The sequence below is a fragment of the Sphaerodactylus townsendi genome, linkage group LG15, assembly GCF_021028975.2.
Source record: "Sphaerodactylus townsendi isolate TG3544 linkage group LG15, MPM_Stown_v2.3, whole genome shotgun sequence".
NCBI classification, from domain to species: Eukaryota; Metazoa; Chordata; class Lepidosauria; order Squamata; family Sphaerodactylidae; genus Sphaerodactylus; species Sphaerodactylus townsendi.
The window spans coordinates 31891274-31912755 of record NC_059439.1 but is presented as its reverse complement, the minus strand read 5'-3'; the positions used below and the strand labels follow the sequence as shown (position 1 = coordinate 31912755).

The 21482-nt window shown below is 54.3% G+C and overlaps 2 protein-coding genes across 3 annotated transcripts in view; one reads left to right on the top strand and one right to left on the bottom strand.

Annotated features, from left to right (window-relative positions):
• PRSS8 (serine protease 8) overlaps positions 1-4897 on the top strand; it is a 155047-nt gene extending 150150 nt beyond the window's left edge. Inside the window, exons 6-7 of one of the 2 annotated variants that reach the window (XM_048517033.1) lie at positions 2212-2615; positions 3919-4053. In XM_048517033.1, coding sequence (XP_048372990.1) covers positions 2212-2598 — 387 coding nt within the window. In that variant the 3' untranslated portion in view covers positions 2599-2615; positions 3919-4053. Of the gene's footprint in view, positions 1-2211; positions 2616-3918 lie in introns of both variants that reach the window. The other variant, XM_048517034.1, reaches the window with a different exon arrangement.
• Positions 4898-6089: 1192 nt separating this feature from the next.
• Positions 6090-20555, bottom strand: KAT8 (lysine acetyltransferase 8). The gene is given in 12 exon segments (XM_048517027.1): positions 6090-7584; positions 12196-12350; positions 13107-13257; positions 14471-14564; positions 15181-15321; positions 15439-15528; positions 16194-16358; positions 16466-16519; positions 17885-17920; positions 17922-18064; positions 19047-19121; positions 20166-20555. Coding segments are annotated over 12 exon segments (1443 nt in total). The 5' UTR covers positions 20440-20555; the 3' UTR covers positions 6090-7519.
• Between the last annotated feature and the right edge of the window lie 927 nt (positions 20556-21482).

Sequence of the window (21482 nt, the reverse complement as noted above, 5' to 3'; positions counted from 1 at the left end):
GGGTGGGGGGGGGGGGGGGTGGGGGGGGGGGGGGGTGGGGGGGGGGGGGGGTGGGGGGGGGGGGGGGTGGGGGGGGGGGGGGGTGGGGGGGGGGGGGGGTGGGGGGGGGGGGGGGTGGGGGGGGGGGGGGGTGGGGGGGGGGGGGGGTGGGGGGGGGGGGGGGTGGGGGGGGGGGGGGGTGGGGGGGGGGGGGGGTGGGGGGGGGGGGGGGTGGGGGGGGGGGGGGGTGGGGGGGGGGGGGGGTGGGGGGGGGGGGGGGTGGGGGGGGGGGGGGGTGGGGGGGGGGGGGGGTGGGGGGGGGGGGGGGTGGGGGGGGGGGGGGGTGGGGGGGGGGGGGGGTGGGGGGGGGGGGGGGTGGGGGGGGGGGGGGGTGGGGGGGGGGGGGGGTGGGGGGGGGGGGGGGTGGGGGGGGGGGGGGGTGGGGGGGGGGGGGGGTGGGGGGGGGGGGGGGTGGGGGGGGGGGGGGGTGGGGGGGGGGGGGGGTGGGGGGGGGGGGGGGTGGGGGGGGGGGGGGGTGGGGGGGGGGGGGGGTGGGGGGGGGGGGGGGTGGGGGGGGGGGGGGGTGGGGGGGGGGGGGGGTGGGGGGGGGGGGGGGTGGGGGGGGGGGGGGGTGGGGGGGGGGGGGGGTGGGGGGGGGGGGGGGTGGGGGGGGGGGGGGGTGGGGGGGGGGGGGGGTGGGGGGGGGGGGGGGTGGGGGGGGGGGGGGGTGGGGGGGGGGGGGGGTGGGGGGGGGGGGGGGTGGGGGGGGGGGGGGGTGGGGGGGGGGGGGGGTGGGGGGGGGGGGGGGTGGGGGGGGGGGGGGGTGGGGGGGGGGGGGGGTGGGGGGGGGGGGGGGTGGGGGGGGGGGGGGGTGGGGGGGGGGGGGGGTGGGGGGGGGGGGGGGTGGGGGGGGGGGGGGGTGGGGGGGGGGGGGGGTGGGGGGGGGGGGGGGTGGGGGGGGGGGGGGGTGGGGGGGGGGGGGGGTGGGGGGGGGGGGGGGTGGGGGGGGGGGGGGGTGGGGGGGGGGGGGGGTGGGGGGGGGGGGGGGTGGGGGGGGGGGGGGGTGGGGGGGGGGGGGGGTGGGGGGGGGGGGGGGTGGGGGGGGGGGGGGGTGGGGGGGGGGGGGGGTGGGGGGGGGGGGGGGTGGGGGGGGGGGGGGGTGGGGGGGGGGGGGGGTGGGGGGGGGGGGGGGTGGGGGGGGGGGGGGGTGGGGGGGGGGGGGGGTGGGGGGGGGGGGGGGTGGGGGGGGGGGGGGGTGGGGGGGGGGGGGGGTGGGGGGGGGGGGGGGTGGGGGGGGGGGGGGGTGGGGGGGGGGGGGGGTGGGGGGGGGGGGGGGTGGGGGGGGGGGGGGGTGGGGGGGGGGGGGGGTGGGGGGGGGGGGGGGTGGGGGGGGGGGGGGGTGGGGGGGGGGGGGGGTGGGGGGGGGGGGGGGTGGGGGGGGGGGGGGGTGGGGGGGGGGGGGGGTGGGGGGGGGGGGGGGTGGGGGGGGGGGGGGGTGGGGGGGGGGGGGGGTGGGGGGGGGGGGGGGTGGGGGGGGGGGGGGGTGGGGGGGGGGGGGGGTGGGGGGGGGGGGGGGTGGGGGGGGGGGGGGGTGGGGGGGGGGGGGGGTGGGGGGGGGGGGGGGTGGGGGGGGGGGGGGGTGGGGGGGGGGGGGGGTGGGGGGGGGGGGGGGTGGGGGGGGGGGGGGGTGGGGGGGGGGGGGGGTGGGGGGGGGGGGGGGTGGGGGGGGGGGGGGGTGGGGGGGGGGGGGGGTGGGGGGGGGGGGGGGTGGGGGGGGGGGGGGGTGGGGGGGGGGGGGGGTGGGGGGGGGGGGGGGTGGGGGGGGGGGGGGGTGGGGGGGGGGGGGGGTGGGGGGGGGGGGGGGTGGGGGGGGGGGGGGGTGGGGGGGGGGGGGAGTGGGGGGGGGGGGGGGTGGGGGGGGGGGGGGGTGGGGGGGGGGGGGGGTGGGGGGGGGGGGGGGGGGGGGGGGGGGGGGGTGGGGGTTGTTTTTGCGGGGGGGGGGGTGGGGGGGGGGGGGGTTGTTGTGGGGAGGGGAAAAGAGATCGTAAGCCCCTTTGAGTCTCCTACGGGAGAGAAAAGGGGGAATATAAGTACAAACTCTTCTTCTTCTTAACTGATATTTGTGATCTTTCTAGGGTTTTGCTCCCCTGTCTCTCAAGCTTCCCCCCTTCTAGAACCCACGTTGTCTCACCGCATGCCCCTTTCCCTTCCCCTTTCCTCCCCTTTTTCTAGGGTGACTCCGGAGGACCCCTGTCCTGCCGCGTAGGCAATGCCTGGATCCTGGCCGGGGTTGTAAGCTGGGGAGATGCATGTGGGGCCGCCAACAGGCCGGGTGTCTATATCCGCTCCTCGAACTATACTGACTGGATTAAGGAGAAAATTCCCGAGATGGAGTTCAGCCAAGTGACTGTTGACACGCCGCCCGTGTCCGAGGAGGGCGTGTGCCCCGGCGCTACGACTCGCCAGCCGGGCGGCTTTGATGGCATCCGGCCTCAGCCGGGCTGGGCCCGTCCCATCACCCCTCAACCACCTTCCTCGAACAGCCCCGCCTTCTGGGCCTGCACAGCCAGCCTGCCCGTCCTTTCTGTTCTCTTCCTGAGCCTCTGTAACCTCCTATAAATTGCACTTCACGGCTGGTCAGTAAACCCAGGTGCCAAATGATTGTATAAGGAAGAGGGTCCCTTCTTTATTACCGCCTCCACCCCATATGCAATGGGATGGCTGACCCGTTTCAGCTGGTCACAGCTCAAAAATTTTTGCTTTGTCTTCTGAAAGCACATAACGGTGTGGAGTAGAGTCTGGTCTCATGGTTACATAGGGCGATTCCGCACACGAGTAAAATAGGTTCGACCCAGTTCCCTGAGTAGGGTACTAACCTAGGTCGAAGCCATTGTTGTTCCCCACTGCAACCGGCTTGATCCCAGCTCGGAGGGCGGGATCATCCTGGGCCTCTTCGCCGCTCCGTTCCGATTGGCTGCTGTTCTACGGCCATGTTCTGCCTATCCCCACACATGAAAAAAACTGCCACAGGAATGGAGGGACGAAGGTGGCGTTTATTGATTGGCCAGCTGTACGCATGCCTGAAACACTCCGCTGTGATTGGCTGAATGGGGGACTCCTGGCACCAGAGATTCCGCACTTTACTGGAATCGAGCTGAGTTCGAGCGTGGTTCCCTGAAAAAGTAGCAGTTCCCAACTGAAGTCGGAAATTTGACCGTTACACGGTACAAAACCACGTCGATCCCAGTGGTTGTGCGGAGCACTTAGGTCGAACGCAGCTCAAACTTAGGTCGATAACGCAAGTGCGGAATCGACCAAAATGGCGGCCTGGTACGCAAGGAGAAGCTCCCTCCGGGTTGCGAGCCGCCATTTTGCATAGGCTGAGATCAGCTTGACTCACGCCTCGCTTCAGTTGCTTCGAGCCGGTTGATTTGTCCCAGCCCGCTGCTTTAAAGGTGTTCTGTCGTGGCTTGAGGCAAAAGCGTAGGACCAAAATGGCCGTTGCTCTTCAGCGTCACCATGGAGAACAGACTCCTCTTCCTTGTGCCAGTTTTCGTCCCTTCCCTCAGCATCCCATGCCAGTGTCCTGCCAGCTCATTTTCCACATAAATCTTTCTACCTTGGGCTGCCTTGTTGTTTATATTCCCACCTGGGCCTTCGGTGCTTTCCCTAACTTTCCAGGCTTGCGATTTCAAGCCTTCTCCAGTCTGCTGGCTATGGTGGTTTGTGGACATTATTTCATTTCCTTCCTAAACTTCCCCAGAGGTTCTTGCTACTTTTCCGTGTGGTTTCTATCGTCGCCTGGTGGTTTATCCGACCCCTCTTCGTGGGATGAGCTGGGCCTTCCTCGCCAAACTGGATCGGTTCGGTTCCCAACCCTCCTCGCAGGCCAGCCTAATTTCAATCTAAACCACTCCCTCCCTGTTCCCCCTTTTCTAGGGTGACTCCGGGGGACCTCTGTCTTGTCCTGTAAACGATATCTGGCTGCTGGCTGGGATAGTAAGCTGGGGGGATTCGTGTGGCCAGCCCAACCGTCCTGGCGTCTACACGGAAGTTACATATTATGTGAATTGGATTCAGCAAAATGTCCCAGACTTGGCCCTCACTGACGTGACAGTGGAAGACGAGCCGATCTCAGAAGAGGGCATATGTTCGACGGCACCCCCTCTGCCCTTGACCGTTTGGATTCTGCTAGCTTGCACGGCCTCCTTACTGTGTGTCTTTGGGGCTGGTTAAGACGTTGCCGTTTTACCCACGCCTCCTCCCGGCCCAGAAACGGAGATGGAGAAGTTTGACTATTACATTTCGTTCCTGGACAAGGGCCTCTTTTGTTTGGCAGTAATTGCCTTATTTTTCTACTGACCGGTTTGTGGACGTTTGAAGCTGGACTTTGTGACTTTCACGCTTCGGTGCTGATCAACAAATCCCTCCGGGACGGGCTGAATCAAAATCTCTTGGCACACCAAATTGGTTGGCAAGATGTAGATGGACAGTGCCTACCTGTATGGACTGAAGGATTAAAAGGCAGCGGGGCCCTGTTTTGTGGAAACCTACAGCTTACCTTCCCTGGGTACTGACATTTTTTAAACAACCGTGGATTTGCACATGTTCACCGCTTAAAATCCAAGCAGCGTGGCTACAATGTGAAATAGGGCTGAATCGAAATCCCTTGGCACGCACCGGCTGGCAAGATGTAGATGGACTCTACCTGTGTGAACTGAAGGATTAAAAGGCAGAAGGCCCCTGTTTTGTGAAAACCTACAGCTTACCTTCTTTGGGAACTGACCTTTTTTAAAAAAAAACACACACATGTATTTGCACATTTTTATCACTTAAAATCCAGGTGTTTCAGCATCTCTTTCTTGATCAACTGGGATGCTACTCTCATGATGTAAGTTTATAATAAAGTGAAACAGGAGTTGCGGCATTGAGAGAGTTGTGTTGCGAAAGGACGATTCCTCAACTGGTTGTGGTGGGTTTTCCGGGCTGCGTGGCCGTGGTCCGGTGGATCCTGTTCCTAACGTTTCGCCTGCATCTGTGGCTGGCATCTTCAGAGGTGTATCGCAGAGAGTGACACATTTCTGAAGATGCCCGCCACAGATGCAGGCGAAACGTTAGGAACAAGATCCACCCGACCACGGCCACGCAGCCCGGAAAACCCACCACAACCAGTTGAATCTGGCCACGAAAGCCTTCGACAATACAATTCCTCGAGTTGAACGAGATGGCTGAATCTGCAAGAAGAAGTAAAGCAACAGGGCCGTGGTAGTAAGTGGCAAGATCTTGCATCTGCTTTCGAGTCCTGAAGATGCATTTAAAGAGACCCGACATCGGGTGGGTTGAAACATTGTTGAGGCAAGGGGTGTAGCAGCAGAACCAGGAAGGATAATTTTGGGTCAGCCTGTTGGGGCCTGGAATCCCACTTATTCAGCTTGCATCGTTAAAATTGAGTCTCTTTAGAAGCTACACAGGAGCTTGATCTTCACCCGATGCTCCCTTTCCTGTGCTCCATGAACAACCAGCTGGATTAGCCTGTGGAGTCCAACTAGCCCAGCGTCCAGTGTCACACGTGGGGCGGAGAGAGTTCTGAAGAACTGTGACTAGGCCAAGGTCACCCAGCAGGCATCGTGTAGGAGTGCAGAAACGAATCCAATTCACCAGATAAGAGCCTGCCACTCATGTAGAGCAGTGGGGAATCAAACCCGCTACTCTAGATTAGAGTCTGCCGCTTTTAGCCACTACAGCAGGGGCCTCCAGCCTATGGCCCTCCAGATGTTCGTGGACTATGGTTCCCACTAGCCACAGCCAGCAGGGCCAACCGGCAGAGCTGATGGGTTTCGTAGTCCATGAACATCTGGAGGGCCATGGGTTGGGAGACGCTTGCGCCATACCACAATGGCTCCAACAGGCCAACTTACATTGCACTTTCAGTACATATGCTCATGATACCACAAAAATGTACATCCTGCATGCAGGAACTCAAGTACGTCCTGCATGCAGGAAACCCATTACTCTTCTGGCAGACTCTAGCATTCCACCCCCAGTTCACTGGCAGTGCCCATTTCTGACCATCTGGCTCCAAGGCAGCCATTCAGTGCACACCAACCATGTCCGCATTTCTGTCTTTTTTTTAATGAAAATACTTCTCAAGATAACAGAAAACACAACGTGTACATGGAGCGTGAGCCTAATAGCTATAGCCAAACTACCATGTAGATATTTCGTCCAATGGTGCAGCCGTCAGCTGAGCCTGCCGTCGCCAGGCGTACAAGCAGGCAGCTGCCGGAAGATGGCTGGCAGCCCTTCCCTCTTCACCCGGTGGGGCTGAGAGACTTGCAGGACATGCCCCTCTTGCTGAGCACCAGCAAAGCCATATTCCTCCCCCCATGGAGGGAGGGGGGCAGAGAGAAAGAGAACCACACCACGCCACTAGACAGCGCCTTCCTCGACCCGGCTACTATCTGCTGCGCCTAACCAAGGCTGTTGTTCAAAAGGAAAAAACTTAGCTTGATGCACCTGCCCTCCAAGTCTCACCCCCCTCCCCAAAAAACCCCCTTCCCTTCCTTGATATAAAGTCCCTACAATTCAAAGTGGACACTCCCAGAGACTAGGGGCCGCTCACAACCGCTCACAACTGCTATTCATGGCTGGAGTCTTGAAGGCAGTTTTGGCAGCTGCTTTAGAGGGAGCTGCAGTCGTGCCTGACTTGACCCTCGTCTTAAACTCAAAAGCAAGGAACTGTCACTCGTAACAGTCCCCGCCCTCTTTTTCCAAACAGTCCAGAATGGCGCAGGGAAGGGCTCAAGAACTCTCGTGGCCAGAGCAAAAAGCAGGTGGGGTCAGAACTTTCACATCCGTCTGCCAGAGAGGGTGGCCAATAGGACGACTGCAGGACACCAACAGAGCAGGGAAAGCCAACTGTCCTTTCGATTCTCTGAAACGGGACAGGTTGGAGAAAGCGTTCAGGGTCTTACACGCCCCTTAAGCCCTGCCGCTGCCACCCGCCCGTCTTCTGGTTGGCTTCCTGGCATCCTCCCCACTCAATAGTTCGCTGCTTTGAGTCTTGCACTGCTGATTAGCTTTCACTCTGTAAAACCTGCCCCGCTGTGATGAGCAGCTTGGTGCCGGGCAGCTGAGAAGCCGGCGCGAGCAAGAGATTGGAAAAGGGACGGCGTTCCTTTCCCTTGCTGCTTCAGGGGGTGGATCTTAACTGTGGCATTCTGCAGGCTGCGGAGAACTTAAGCCGACGAGCTCAAGTGTGAAGGGGAAGAATGAATTTGCTACACATGAGGAGAGGCAGGAGGGCAGCCTCTTCCCCCCCCCCCCACCCGAAGAACCAATAAACCACAGTCCTCCAGCAGAGAGGATGCAGCAGTGGGTAACACCCCCTCCCCCCTTTTGTTCCAACCCATCTGCTCAAAGAACACCCAGTCAATGTAAGTCCAACACAGACGCTTGGCCTGCGACCATCTCTTTAAAAATGAAGGGTGGACGTGAACTGAGGCGAAACCTCTTCTGTTCCCGTTCGGCTGTCGCTCCCTCACTTCTTGGAAATCTTGGCTTGCTTGTGTTTGGGAGGGGCCCATCTTAAGCAGAGGGAATCCACTGGAGGAGAAGAAAAGAGAACAGGGTCAAAAGAGGCGGGGGGACGGGGGGGGGGGGGACACACAGAACAGGCCCCAGGGAAGGGAGGCACATCTTAAAGTCCGTCAGAAGTCTTAGGAATGCAGGAAACTTGTCCGTTTCAGTGGGATCCTCAGAGCACAAGGATCATAAGAACATAAGAACAAGCCAGCTGGATCAGACCAGAGTCCATCTAGTCCAGCTCTCTGCTACTCGCAGTGGCCCACCAGGTGCCTTTGGGAGCTCACGTGCAGGATGTGAAAGCAATGGCCTTCTGCGGCTGTTGCTCCCGAGCACCTGGATTGTTAAGGCATTTGCAATCTCAGATCAAAGAGGATCAAGATTGGTAGCTATCATTTAACCGTATCTGCTCAGGCCAGTTCGAAAGAAGCAAACGATCCTCCTGCACATTTCTGTGGGTGGATCCTATGCCCGCCGCCACGCTTCTCCCTCCAAGTGGTTGCACTTCAGTTCCTGCCACTTTAAGGAGATGGCTGGGAGGGAGAAACTGGCAATTCTCTGTGCCTTCTGTTATGTAAGTGCTGGGGGGGTGGAGTATGGGACACAATGCCTCTTTCAGCACCGACCGAAACCTGAAACCGCCCCATGGAGACTTTGACTCCTCAGCCTCGCACAAAGCAGTTCCGTGTTTGTGCTTAAGTGAGGTTGGGGCACAGTCTGTGACTGATAAAACAAACCAAAAGCAGGCGATGGAACTCAGCCATGGGAACAAGTTCACAGGCAGAGCTGTGTGCAGGGGAGAAGGAATGAAGCGAAACGCTGGGCCCAGAATTCAAAATGCAAACTGAGCCCCACCCACCTCACAGGGTGTTTGTTGAGGGGGGGGGGAGGGAAAGGAGATTGTCAGCCACTTTGAGTCTCCTACAGGAGAGAGAGGGGGGATATAAATCCAAACTCCTCTTCTTCCTTTGCACTGTAAATTTCGCTTCTAAGATTCAGGGTAATAAAAGATACCAGGGAGGACTCTGGGTGTGTGGGAGAATCCAACTCCCTGCCCTACTTTAGCTCCACTTCTTGGACCGCCCCCTTTTCCTGTTACTCTCCTGCCAGCACTGTGCCAGTAGGAGCAGGCAGGCTATAAGGAAGGCCCATTTCCACACATGCAGAATAATGCACTTTCAATCCACTTTCACAATTGTTTGCAAGTGGATTTGGCTATTCTGCACAGTAAAATCCAGCTGCAAAGTGCATTGAACGTGGATTGAAAGTGCATTGTTCTGCATGTGCAGAAGGGACCTAAATTGTTCCACCAGGCATAGCTACAGGTTTTCTTCCATCTTGGCCTCCATTTCTTCCATCCTTTTCCACCCTCTTTCCTTCAGTGGTTTTAGTATTGTGATTTAATTAACTGCCGCCATCAATTTTATTGAGTAGTTTTAAAGAGGGCTCATGTGTTGTTTTAAATGGATTCTATTGTTTTATATAAAACATTGGAAGCTGCCCAGAGCTCGTGAGAGGAAGGGCGGCATGTAGAACTAATGAAATAAATAAGTAAACGTCCCATCTCCTGTTCCACGTGGCCCTCAAGGGGCCTTCGCTTTCACGCTGCCTGGCCTCCGAGCAACTGTAGGCCAGAGAATCGAGCTAAGACAAATTTCCTCTCAATTTTCACAATGGCAATTTTTTCATCCACATGGCATTCTTTTAAGAGTCTCTGTGGGCTAGAGGAACTTTTCTTTTTGAGGTAGAGGCATCCCATTTTCAGCTTAGCCGCAGGCGCCTTGCTTTACAAGAGCCCCGAGTTTGCTTAAATGTGGATCAGGAGGTCTAATTTTATATGCACCCAGTTTTCCTCCATTTTGGTACCTCTGTCTTGAAACACACACACACACACACACACACACGCACCGCAAGTCCTTATGAGGAGAGGCTGCAGCGTTTGGGACTCTTTAGTTTGGAGAGGAGACGTCTGAGGGGGGATAGGATCGAAGTCTATAAAATTATGCATGGGGTAGAAAATGTTGACAGAGAGAATTTTTTCTCTTTTTCTCGTAATGCTAGAACCAGGGGGCATCCATTGAAAATGCTGGGGGGAAGAATTAGGACTAATAAAAGGAAACACTTCTTCACGCAACGTGTGATTGGTGTTTGGAATATGCTGCCACAGGAGGTGGGGATGGCCACTAACCTGGATAGATTTAAAAGGGGCTTGGACAGATTTATGGAGGAGAAGTCGATCTATGGCTACCAATCTTGATCCTCTTTGATCTGAGATTGCAAATGCCTTAACAGTCCAGGTGCTCGGGAGCAGCAGCAGCAGAAGGCCATTGCTTTCACATCCTGCATGTGAGCTCCCAAAGACACCTGGTGGGCCACTGCGAGTAGCAGAGAGCTGGACTAGATGGACTCTGGTCTGATCCAGCTGGCTTGTTCTTATGTTCTTATGTTCTAAGTCCTGGAAAGATCTGCCATAGAGTATTATGGAACTGTTCCCTTTAAAACTAAAAGGGAATGCCTCCTATGTTAGTTAATTTGTGGGGCTCGAGAGCGGGGAGGCAGGGTAGCTGCAAATCAAGAATCCCCAAGTTCAGTGAAGAATCCCCAAGTTTGGTGAAGATTGAGTCAAGGGATCCAATTTTATGGCCCCCCATCTGTTCTCCTCTGGAAACAACAGAGGAAATCCGTTTACATTCTCTGGTTTCTCAGCCTTCATCATTGACGCCCACCCACTCCTACGGTTTATCCTGAGATAAAAAAAGACAGATGTTCTCTGGGTGCCAAGGCCAGCCTCATGGCTGAGTTCCACGGGTGAAATCCCACCCCACCGCATTTCTTTATCTCTACAGTGCTGCGCTTGCAGCTACGAGGCTTCTGACAACTGACCGGCCGAGCAGGTGTCGTGGCTTGTAATATTCAGTAGCTCAGATCAACACACAATATGCAGCCTCCTTTCTCTAAGGCTCATTCCGCACATGCAGAATAATGCACTTTCAAACTGCTTTCAGTGTTCTTTGAAGCTGTGCGGAATGGCAAAAACCACTTGCAAACAGTTGTGAAAGTGGTTTGAAAACGCATTATTTTGCGTGTGCGGAAGGGGCCTAAGAGAAAGTTGCCAGATTGGCTGGGATTAAAATGTCACACTGGGGCAGGAGAAGGGCTGGCACAGACCCAAGACGAAGAGCCTGAAGAAAGGTGCAAAGCAAAGAACAAAGGTATTGTCAAAGGCTTTCACGGCCGGAATCCCACTTCGAGTGCTGTGTATTGGTTTCGAGGGCTGTATGGCAAATTCTGCCAGCATTCTCTCTCCTGATGTTTCGCCTGCATCTGTGGCTGGCATCTTCAGAGGATCTGATGGTAGGAATGGAAAGCGAGTGGAGTATATATACTGTGAGGTCCAAAGGTGAGGCCATCTGAATAGAGTAGCCTGGCATGTGAGTCACAGAGAAGTCTCTATTCAGATGGCCTCACCTTTGGACCTCACAGTATATATACTCCACTTGCTTTCCATTCCTACCATCAGATGCTCTGAAGATGCCAGCCACAGATGCAGGCGAAACGTCAGGAGAGAATGCTGCTAGAACACGGCCATACAGCCCGGAAACCACACAGCACCCCAAAGAACAAAGGATCTGAGGAAACGATAAGAGTAAGAATTAAGCATAAGAGAAAGGGTTTGGGGAAGGGAATTGAACTAATTAAAGGGGAGAAGAAGAGTTTGGATTTATATCCCACCTTTCTCTCCTGTAAAGAGACTCAAAGAGGCTTATAATCTCCTTTCCCTTCCCTTCACCTCACAACAAACACACTGTGAGGTGGAGAGAGAGCTCCAAAGAGCTGTGACTAGCCCAAGGTCACCCAGCCAGCATGTGTTGGAGTGCACGAGCTAATCTGGTTCACCAGAGAAGCCTCCGCCACTCAGGTGGAGGGGTGGGGAATCAAACCCGGTTCTCCAGATTAGAGTGCACCTGCTCTTAACCACTACACCGTGCTGGAGACTCAGAAAAAAAACATCACAGCACTAAACAATGCTATCAGGGCAGAGAAGGAAGTTCTAGGGAGTCTAATGAAGACACAAGATGGCTAAATGAAGCAGGACAACAGCAGGCACTGCCTTGAAAAGCAAGAACATGAGGAAATAGCGGGTGGTGGAACGGAACAAAGGCAGAATCAGAGGCTCATTCCGCACATGCAGAATGATGCACTTTCAAACTGCTTTCAGTGCTCTTTGAAGCTGTGCGGAATAGCAAAATCCACTTGCAAAGTGGTCTGAAAACACATTATTTTGCATGTGCGGAAGGGGCCAGAGAGAAAGCAGAGTGGGGATTGACATGGCAAGAAGGTCATGGGCAAACAAGGACTGAAGACTGTTGGCCAGGGTGGAACAGGCCACACAATTGCTGGGCCTTGACTCCACGTAAGGACAGGGGAATTCTGTTAACTGCAGTTACTCCCTGTAATGTGGCAACCTAAAGGGAGGAGCAAACAATTTCATGTCCTCATGTCAAATAACCAGTCTGACTGCTGACTTCTTGTCAAAGTAGTTTGTTACCCAAGTCAAGCTACGCTAACGGCTTCCTACAGATCGCAACGCCACCACAAAAACCCCTGACACGCTCCCCTTTCCCCCAATACCTGTGATGGGAGGCTTCTTGTACTGAGCGCTTTTGAGGTGCTCTTCAACCAGCTTGGGGGTGACGCAGATGACATGCTGCCCCTTCCAGTACTTGACCATATTCAACGACTGCAGCGTACTGATGATGTCATTTTGGGTGATGCTGGTCATCTGGCTGCACCGGAGGGAAAACACGCAGTACATCGTCAACGTGAGCTACAATAAACCGACCTGGGAGAGTGCAGAATGTACCAGGAAAGGCCGCTGTGAGGCCAGGACAGTTTTTCACCTTATTTCTGCATCAGTGTGTAACTGGAAAATGTGGTCCCTGATCTGGATAACCCAGGCTGTCCCCATCTTATTGGATCTCAGAAGCTACCGAGGGTTAGCCCTGGTTAATCCTTGGATGGGAGACCAACCAGGAAGTCCAGGGTTGCTGCACAGAGGCGGGCAATGGCAAACTACCTCTGCAATGGCAAACCACCTCTGTTTGTCTCTTGCCTTGAAGACCCCGTGAGGGGGGTCTCCATAATTTTGCATTTCCCGCCACCACTGAGGACAGTGTACTTCAGGGAGCTTTACATTGAAGAAGAAGAAGAGTCTGGATTTATATCCCCCCTTCCTCTCCTGCAGGAGACTCAAAGGGGCTGACAATCTCCTTGCCCTTCCCCCCCTCACAACAAACACCCTGTGAGGTAGGTGGGGCTGAGAGAGCTCCAAGAAGCTGGGACTAACCCAAGGTCACCCACCTGGCGTGTGTGGGAGTGCCCAGGCTAATCTGAATTCCCCAGATCAGCCTCCACAGCTCAGGCGGCAGAGCTGGGAATCAAACCCGGTTCCTCCAGATTAGATACACGAGCTCTTAACCTCCCATGCCACTGCTGCTGCTTGAGGGCAGCGTACTTCAGGGAGTCTCCCCGGTTTTCCTCACCTGAGGTCTTTTATGGAAAGAGTGCCCCGGAAATCCCGGAGAATCTCCAGCAGCACCCACGACCAGTAGCTCCGATAGCTCAGCTTGCCTAGGTCCGAGAGAGGCTTCTCCGGGGAACCCACCGTGCTCTCCAGCTTGGAGAGCTCATAGCCTACGGAGCAAGAGGTTTAGAGTCAAGTCCAAAGAAGCGGCCTAGCTCAGAACGCGGACATCGTCAGGGGGACGAGTTTCGGGGCTGCTCCAGGACTAGGGTCAAACTAGGGTCAGAGGGCACAGCCTTCACCCAGGAGGTCTTGGGGCACATACTTGGGATTTAACTCCAAGATTAGTACGCACGCCTAAAGCAGGCGCCCCAACCTTATTGAACCTGCGGGCACGTTTGGAATTCTGACATGGTGTGGTGGGCACAGCGACAAAAGAGCCACTACAGGAGGTGAAGCCAACCACAAAATGACGGCCACAACTGAACTTCAGTAACACAATGGACATCCTTGTGCTGTGGTGGCGACTGCTGCCAAAGCAACATTTTTTAAAAAATCTGCACAGCGAATCAAGTTTCCAAGAGTTAATCAGAAGCCTGGCTAAAGAAAGCACTGCCTGGTCCCACCTATTCCTAAAAATATTTGGCAGGCACCAGAAAACGTATTGGAGGGTGCCACAGTGCCAGGGACCCCTGTTCTGAAGTCTTTTGTCCATCAAAAAGTGCTAAAAAGGATAGATTTTCTATCGACTCATGGGCAAAGTACAAGTCATACCAATGAATATCAAATAGAACCAAGAAGCCAAAATTATATCAGTTAAGGCAGTGTTTTCCAACCTTTTCGACATCACGGTACCCTTGACCTCACTCTTCACATCTCACGGTACCCCTACCATTCTCCCCCCACCTTCCCCTCCCAGTTCCCCTGCTTGCCACCCCCCACCTTCCCCTCCCAGGGTGAGAGTGGAAGCAGGTGAATGGGCCTGAAGCTGGCTATTTTCTTTTGACTGGGGTGGGGTCTGCACAGCCTGCGGCTCTCCAGTGTTCATGGACTACGTTCCGGTGGGAGACACCACAAAAGTGAGGGGGGCCGGTAGCATTGCCGCGGTACCCCTGGGACATGCTCACGGCACCCCAGGGCACCACGGAACCCTGGTTGAGAATCACTGAGTTAAGGTGAAGTGGAACAGAGGGGCGAATGGGCCACAAGCTATTTCCTTTTTTCTTTTGGCTGGGGGATGGGGAGAAGAAGACGACCATCTCCCCATTCAACCGCTGCAAAGAACTTCAGAGATATTAGTAAAACTGCTTCACAAGAAGAAACTGCTTTGCGGTCGAGTGACGCCATGACCCGGTATTGACTATGAGAAGGTAACAAACTTACTGAAAGCGATGAGGAACTTTCCGTAACCTCTCCTCTGGTAGGGGGGCAAAGTGAGGATGCAGGCCACGTTGTTACCATCTGGCGACTCTTTCTCCTGGAAGAGAAAATCAAAAGGCAAAGGGTATTGCATGAGGGAGCTGGGAATTAGTACTCAGCGCATGGTTTTCTTTTAGTTCTTTTTGCTTTTGATAAAGAGGCCAAAATCCTTGTAGCTTTTCTGGTAGCTTCAGAGATATGCTTCAAAAAGCAGGCAGACAATATAGGGCAGTGGTGGCAAACCTTTGGCACTCCAGATGTTATGGACTACAATTCCCACCAGCCCCTGCCAGCATGGCCAATTGGCCATGCTGGAAGGGGCTGATGGGAACTGTAGTCCAAAAATCTGGAGTGCCAAAGGTTCACCATCATGGATATAGGGTTTAAATCTCAGAAACTGAGAAGGACTTTGCCCAAGGGAGAGCTTGGGCATCTGGAGTTCTGCATAGTTCTTTGCACTTCCCTTCCATGGGGAAGCAGTTGTAGGAAAAGATACACATTTTCTTAATTTGCATGAACCGCAAATTGGAAGTCCGCTTCTCATGCTGCAGAACTTAGCAATTTCTAAAAAGTATACAAGACAGCCAGCCAGGATGCTGCTTTTCCCACAAATGGCAAGAATCCAGGCCTACCAACCCCCCCACGACCACCACCACATCCGGCCAGGCCAGCACCTTGGAAAAGTAGCCGACGATATGGGCCCCTTGCCGGTCGACCTCAGTCAGAATGTAGAAAACAAAGGGCTCCACGTCAAAATAGAGGGTCTTGTGGTCCAGGAACAGCTTGGCCAAGAGACAGAGGTTCTGGCAGTAAATCTGAGGGACAGACAGAAACACCAATAAGAACGTGGACCACAGGGTACAACAGAATGTACAGCACAACCCAGCAAGAGGGGACCCTATACTCAGCAGGGGGTTGCAAGAGATCCTCACCTTGTGATCTTTGCCGTCCACCTCGTACACTGAGATGTTGTTCTTCCGGTAGATCTCCTTGCCTGGTGGTTGCCTCCACTGGCACTGGCCCTTGGAGAGAAGAGAGACTGGTTACTAGAAGCATCCACATTTTATTGAGCACAGTTCCCTCTGCTGAGTTCTTTGTTTAACTGTGCGGCATCTGGCCAGCATAAACCCCATGCTTCTCTTACTTGTTGTTTATTAATTTTTTATCTAGTGGTCCAAATAGAACATAGACAACCCGGGAAACCCACAACACCCTAGAAAACAGATACTATAATTATGCACACTGAAGATATAAAGCTCTTGATGGCTTCTGCCAGCGTGGTGTAGTGGCTAAGAGCACGTGCACTCTAATCTGGAGAGCCAGGTTTGATTCCCCGCTCTGCCACTTGAGCTGTGGAGGCTTATCTGGTGAACCAGATTAGCTTGTGCGCTCAAACACATGCCAGCTGGGTGACCTTTAGCTAGTCACAGATCTTCAGAGCTCTCTCAGCCCCACCCACCTCACAGGGTGTTTGTTGTGAGGGGGGAAGGGAAAGGAGATTGTAAGCCTCTTTGAGTCTCTTTACAGGAGAGAAAAGGGGGCTGTAAATCCAAAACTCTTCTTCTTCTGTCTAACCCACCAAAAGAGAAACTAGAATCATCTGCTGATATGCATCAACCTGGCGCAGTCCTTTGCTAACATCCTTCCCAACCCCCCGATGCCCCGATCACTGCTCCCCCTTGCGTACGAGGTGATAGCGGTAGGTCTTCTCAAACTTCATGTACTTGAGGCAGTACTCGCAGATCCAGAGCTTGGGCTGCTTCCCATAGTCCTCCGGGAAAGGGGAGAAATACCAAGCGTCGATCTCGTAGTTCCCGATATGTATCTTGTCCACGTATTTCACCTTGGTGATCTGGAGAGGGAAAGCGACAGAGAGCGCTAGAGGCGCCAGGAGACAGTTGGGCCTTTCCCCAACCCCCTGCGGGCAACAAACCGGACCACGTGTTCGTCAACACTCACTGCTTCGTGCTCCTTTTCTAAAGCGGCTGTGGTAGGATCCATCTCAGCATAAGTCTGCAGTTCAAAAACAAAAACATGGCAGATGGCAGCAACGGCAGTTTTTTTCTATGTACCCCTTTCCTGCAGGACGGCATCGCTACTGCTGTACAAAGGTTAGCAATCTAATGTTGCGATAAGCAAGCGTGGGCCCATCTTCGGATACTTATATCTTTCGATTGGGCCCACGCTGGCAGAACAGAGATTTTTCTTCAAATCTGAGGGAATTCCCTGCATGCAGGAACATACAACCAAAACACTCATGACAGACGGCTATTGAGGTAGTGCATTCCACTGTCAAACAGCCTTTACTGTCAGCAGGTTTTTCCTGATGTTTAGGTGGAATCATCTCTTTTCCCTCACCTTGAACCCACTGCTCCTGGTCCTAGTCTCTGGAGCCGCAGAAAACAAGCTTGCTCCCTCACCAACATGACATCCCTTCGAATATCTAAACATGGCTACCGTGTTTCCCCGAATATAAGACAGTGTCTTATATTAATTTTTGCTCCCAAAGATGCGCTATGTCTTATTTTCAGGGGATGTCTTATTGTTCTGTGTTCTGTTTGTCAGGCATGCTTCCAAACAAAACCTTTGCTACGTCTTACTTCGAGAGGGATGCCTTGTTGCTTTACTTCAGCAAAACCTCTATGTAATGTATTTCTCGGGATGTATCGCGCCATTATTGGCGGAAACATCATGTGTCCTCTTAGCAGCTTCTCTTCACCATTCTGCAAACATCCCCAGCTCCCTGGCTACCTTGTCTCTCCTCGTAGGGCATGGACTCCAGACGCTGATTTTGGTTGCCCTCCTCTGGACGCCGCGCGTTCCAACTTGTCAATATCATACCAATTGCGGTCCCCAGAACTAGACACAATAAGGAGCCTCCACACCCACCACTGGAGTCACCCTCTACCGAGCTTTCCCATCAACTTTTAACGAGTGGCAACATGGCGAGAGAGCAGAAGTGGAGGAACATTTTTTTTGGGGGGCAGGGGGGGGAACAGGGATGAGAAATCTCGGCATCGGAAATCCCTGTTTTCGTCAATCTTGCTACTGGCGAGTTAGAAGTGGATAGGAAAGTTTAGCAAGTGCAGCTCAGGCGGTGCATGGGCAAGAAGGAATCTCCCAACTCATTTGCCTACCTCCAAAACTGCTACCTGAATCACCCTCCTTAAGCTTCTTCTAACTGGCTAGGCTGCGGGAAGCAGTGCTAGAGGTGTATTAAGGCGAAAGATTGGTAGGCTCACGTGCAATCCAGCAACATTCTGTTTACCTGTTGTAGCGGCGGTCTGGCAGAAATATGGTTTTTCCCAGCCCCAGAACTGATGCCATAGCAAACACGAGCTGGAGCCAGTCACTTCAGGGACGCTTCCCTGCCATTACCTTCTGTACATGGTTAATCTCGTCGTGTTTTAATACCAGTTGAATTAATTTTGCTGGCGCTCGATTTCTGTTCAGACAGCTCGTTCATGTACTGGTCGGTGTTTTTCTGCACCGCATCTTTGACAGTTTTCGTGAGGGCCAAGCGGTTTTTGTCGACCCACTCATCCAGACGCCGGTTAACTGTAGTGACCAGAGATGGGATTAGCAGGGGAACCCTCCGCCCACAGCAGAAGTGATTCCACACTACAGCTCTAAAAGCTATTTAGCGAGAATTTAAAGTGAGGGGATGGTGCTCCCATTTCAGCCTCCCTTGCTAGCCCACTGAAGATCCCTTCCTCTTCTCTTGACGACAACAGTCAGCTGGCTACCATTTCCAGCAGCCTTCAAGCATTTCATAGAATCAAAGAGTTGGAAGAGACCACAAGGGCCATCAAGTCCAACCCCCTGCAAGGCAGGAACACACAATTAAAGCACTGATGACTCATAATCAGTTTGTGGTCTACTAAGACTCCCAGATCCCTTTCACATGTAGCATTGTCCAGTCCTAGAGAATATCTTCAAGAACTATAACCACTAAGACACTACAGTCAGCTGAGAGAAGCAGTAGAATTCAGCCTAAGAGGATTGCATACCAGCTGCTCTCCAAACTGCTTTTACTTGGGGCTTCTGGAGGACCTCTGAATTCCCTCCTAATTATTACTCATTCTCCTGGCAGTCTTAACTACACTATGCTACACAACACTATCAGGTTTGCCCCTTACATTCAACTCTCCACTTCTTTGAGTTGGGGCATAATTCAGATATACTTAGATTAAGAAACACACAGAGATGAAGAATCTTGTCTCTCCAGACCCTCTGAAATCTTGGTGCACAAATAACTTTTGTTTTGCAGTAAAACACAGGTGTCAAACTCGTGGCCCTCCAGATGTTATGAACTACAGTTCCCATCTGGCAGGGATGATGGGAACTGTAGTCATAACATCTGGAGGGCCGCGAGTTTGACACCTATGCAGTAAAACGTGTTTAAAATATCAGGAACAAAAGCTCAGTGCTCTGCGTAACTGGCACAAAGAAACCAGGGTTCAACAGAACTCCACTCTCACTAGAAGGACACCTCACGGCCCTTCTGCAGGTACCAAAAAAAACCCTCAGAAGAACTCACATCCAACATAGTGCACGTAAAATTCCTCCCTGGCTTCTTGTTCGTTGATCCGAGACTGGATCACTTCAGCAGAGTCTGCAAACAAGAGTTCATGTTAAGGAAAGTGTGGTTAAGCGATACCCGACTACTATCTGATTGAAAGCACAAGTAACATCTTGCTGCAACTGGTTTTAATGTTTATATTTTTGAACTGTTTTATATTACTGTGTTTTTATGTGTATTTATGTAAGCCGCCTCAAGTCACTTGGGAGATTTGCGTGGTAAAAATGCAATAAATACATAAATGATCGCAGGGAGTTTCTTAGAGCACATCATTAGATTAAATCCCTCACTATGACTGCAGATGGTCTGGGAAGCACTTGAGGATAAAGGAGCATTTGTGCACATTTTGAAAGCTGAAGTAGTAAACTGGCTATGAGGACAAGCCACAACCCAGAAAGATCCGGAATCCAATGTCGAGATAAAACTTACTAGGAGCCTTTGGTTAACTGTGCACTCTCAGCCTCAGTCCTCCATCTCTAGTACGAGGATAATAACACTGGTCTGCTTTACTGGGCTGTCATACTATTTGCCAATGGCGCACAGGAAGGGCTCACATGTTACATGTGGAGCAACTGAATGTTAGGGGTGTTGTGGGGTTTCCGGGCTGCATGGCCGTGTTCTAGTGGCATTTTGTCCTGATGTTTCACCTGCATCTGTGGCTGGCATCTTCTGAGTAAACTACCATCAGATCCTCTGAAGATGCCAGCCACAGATGCAGGAGAAACGTCAGGACAAAATGCTACTAGAACACGGCCATGCAGCCCGGAAACCCCACAACACCCCAGTGATTCCAGCCGTGAAAGCCTTCAACGATACATTAAATGTTAATTTATCAGTTCCAAAACCCATCATTCTCCTACAGAATGGCTCACGCTCTGTCACAATAAAACCCCCTTTGTTAAAACTAACACAGACCAATCTGAAGTTCTGTTACAAAAGTTGCCCAGAAGGGGTATTTCAGGGTATTTCAAAAGGTCCTGCCCCCGCCCGGCCAACGAAATCCCGTTCCCCGGTTTCTTAAATTCATTTTGACGCTTCTGAGGAGACAGATAATAGGAGGCGAGCCGCTGCTCTTACGCCAGGTCCCGTCCCCGCGCCGACACAGGTAGGTCTCGCCGATCTCCACGCTGACTTCGGCCTCTCGCGAGGGGAGCGGCGGCGACGAGGGCGCGGGGCTTTGGCCGCCCGGGACCCCCGCGCTGTCCGGCCCCGCCTCCTCTTCCTCCCGCCCCCCCGGCCCCGGCCGTCGTGGGTCCGAGCCGGGGGGGCTCCCCCGTTCCGCTTCCCCCCCGCCATCATCCCTCGCAGCCACGGCGGGATCTCCCCCTCCGGGCCCCGCGGCCGCTGCCATGACAACCGCCACGGCGGGGACTCGCGCACGGGCGCGCGCTCCCGTCTCCCTTCGGCGAACAACGGTTCCCAACCGTCTAGGCCGCAACCGGAAGTGATGGCTCCGCACGGCGGGGCACCACAAAGACGGCCCCGGAGCGGTTGGCGCGCGAGTGTGACGTCGCCGCCCCGCGGTGTCACGTGACGAGGGGGGCTCGCGAGGGCAAAGCTGGCGGCGCGGGCGCGTTGCTAGGAGACGGAGGCCTCCGTGGAGACCAGCGTTGGAAACAGACCTGGATTGTTGAACCGCGCAAGACCCAGACTGTCTTTTATTGAAGCCAATTCTAGTGGCACATAATGTCATGCAAGCTTCCAGGTTCCATAGAACTCTTCGTCAAGCAACTGTTGCAAACATTTAAAAAAAAAAAAAGGGGGGGGGGGAGCAGATTTCCCCAGTCCAGATCTTAAGATCCTGTCAGGCTGGATTCTAACAGTTTTGCTGAAGGTGTGATATTACAACTCTTGCATTCTGGAAAGAAGAAACAAATAGTGAAGGATCCTTTCGCGGGGGGAGAGAGCTGAAACAGCAAAACTGTTCGACTGCTATATTATCCAGCATTTAAGGTTGGCTTGATGGTCTTTGGAGATCTAGACCTGGAAAATTTGCTTTTTTCCTCCAGGGTTTGTAACAGCTGCCTGATAAAGCCTTCTATAGAACTCGACAGCTCACGCAATGTGTACTTTTGAGTTGGCCTCAATAAAATGTAATAATTGATTTTTTTTTTCGTGCTTCAAAGAGATAGGCAGCCAATGCCAAAGCTGTGGGAGGTGCTGAAGGATGCTTTCCTCTCCTGGAATGAAATAGGGTGCAAACTTTTGTCTGAGATCTACATTGGGAGCTCAATATGGCTTGTCAGAATAAGCAGCTACAGAAAGAGTTACCGGTCTTTAGAGGAACTCATCCCTTCCCCGGGATTGTGTGTGAAGTAACAACTCTCTGCACGCTTTCATCTGGAGATAAGTCCCATTAGGAAGGCTTACTTAAGGATAAACATACCAAGGTGT